Source organism: Primulina huaijiensis, unplaced genomic scaffold (assembly GCF_012295235.1).
Source record: "Primulina huaijiensis isolate GDHJ02 unplaced genomic scaffold, ASM1229523v2 scaffold25651, whole genome shotgun sequence".
NCBI lineage: Eukaryota > Viridiplantae > Streptophyta > Magnoliopsida > Lamiales > Gesneriaceae > Primulina > Primulina huaijiensis.
Window position 1 is genome coordinate 7,617 of NW_027356234.1, and position 1,900 is coordinate 9,516.

At 39.0% G+C, this 1,900-nt stretch overlaps 1 protein-coding gene across 1 annotated transcript; it reads left to right on the forward strand.

Moving 5' to 3' along the window:
* The first annotated feature begins 292 nt into the window (after nt 1-292).
* On the forward strand, nt 293-682 carry LOC140967648 (uncharacterized). Its single transcript, XM_073428336.1, has one exon. The coding sequence runs from the start codon at nt 293-295 to the stop codon at nt 680-682; it is 390 nt and encodes a 129-aa protein (XP_073284437.1).
* The last annotated feature ends 1,218 nt before the right edge of the window (nt 683-1,900 follow it).

The following is a 1,900-nucleotide window of genomic DNA, read 5'->3' on the forward strand; positions in this document are numbered from 1 at the left end:
ATATTTATGATTAAATTTGCTCGAAAAAAGGATTTTCATATGTTGCATGATTAGAAGCTTAGATTTAAATGCATGTTGGTTACGTTTGGAATTTGAAAAACGTTCAGATATAATGCCTCTTAGATGCGTACTTAGCACTGATAGGCAAGCTGAGACTAATAAGGATCGTAGAGAGAATGCGCTCCTACCTCCTAATTGGGATGCTGCTACTAGAGTGCTAGAGGGTGTGGCACGTTTCTTTGAGCAACAGGCTCCAACGCCACAACACGATATGTAAGATTAGTTCCGGAGGATGTGTCCGAAAGAGTTTTCTGGCACCACCGACCTATTTGTTGCTGAGGGTTGGATTCGATCTCTTGATGTGCATTTCCGTTATCTGAATATGGGCGATGTTGACCGAGTTAGATGTGCTACTTATATGCTCCGAGATGATGCTTTTCTTTGGGGGGAAGGAGTTGAACATGGAGTTAATCTAGACACCCTCACTTGGGTGCAATTTAAGAACATTTTCTACGAGAAGTATTTTACTGCTGACGTCCAAGAGCGTTTGAAGAGGGAGTTTATGACTCTCCGTCACGGAGACACGACTGTTGCTGAGTTCGTTAGGAAATTTGATAAGGGTTGTCACTTTGTGCCCCTTATTGCTAGGGAGGCTGCTAAGAAACTAAGACATTTATTTTAGATGTAGCTACAAATGTGTGCATGAAGACATGATTCACTTTCTTTTATTTTCGTTTTTATGACATAACATGAATAAAACTTGAGTTTTTATGTTTCTAAATTCATAATTATGATGCAAAAAGGGGCTGCCGTGATAGGGCTATTAGCAAGGACATTTTTCAACATGTTTAAAGGTTCATAGATGCATGTTTAAGGGTTGGAACAAGTGAGGACAAGGGCTGAACGAAAATTTGGGTTTTATTGGAACAAGGGTTTTGGATTTTAGAGTTGTGAAAGTTCAGGTCGTGCGATGCTGTTAGGGCACGTCCAGGGGTCCTAATAGGATCTAACCAGGGTCCTAGATAGGCTAAGGGATCGCTGGTGCAAGGGCTAGGGCATGGGATGCTAGGTTGGCTGCGCAAGCCTTGTGAGGATCGGGTATGGGTGCTGTGGCTTCTAGGTTCTTTAAGCTCGGTCCAGCAAGGTCTCTAGGGGCTGTTCATGGTCCTAGGACAGTTGGTTAGGGTCTGGACATGATGGTTAGGGTCTAGCCTTGAAGTAACCCATGGTAAGTTAAGCTAGGGTTTTCAAATTATGAGCAGAATTTTCCATCAGGCACCTAGGCTTGATCAAAGGTCTTAAATGAATTTATTTGGGTTGTGTAGTGTATTATTAGGTGTTAATAAGCTATGGTTCAAGTTTTGTTAGGTTTCGATTCGATTCGGGTTAAAACCGGGACATAGGTTTAAGTTTTAAAACGAATCGGGAAAGTAGTTGAGGAGTTTAAGTTTACGTCTAAAAAATATTTTTGGGTGTATTTTAAGGTGTTATGCAAAATTTGGATTGATTCGGGTCGTCGTTTTAGGGTCCAAGGATGAATTGGGAAAGTTAGAGTTTCAATGGCAAAACGGTCATTTTACACCTGAAAAATGTTAGACGTCCTGGCGGTGCCCTGAATGCTGTAATGAATGTTAAAATGTTCATTTTGAGAGTTTATGGAATTTTATGATGAAAAACGATAATGCTATATGCTTGGTTTAAAAAAAATTATATACATATGCATTAATTTTTATAAGTGATGAAAATAATGAAAAGTTGAAGGATGTGACTTAGTTATGACTAATATGATGATATGATGATATGTAAGGCCAAGGCTGAAACGTCTGTTCCTTAAAATTCTACTGATATATTTTTTTTTAAGCTATGACTGAAAATAAACAAACTCATAAACATTTAAATA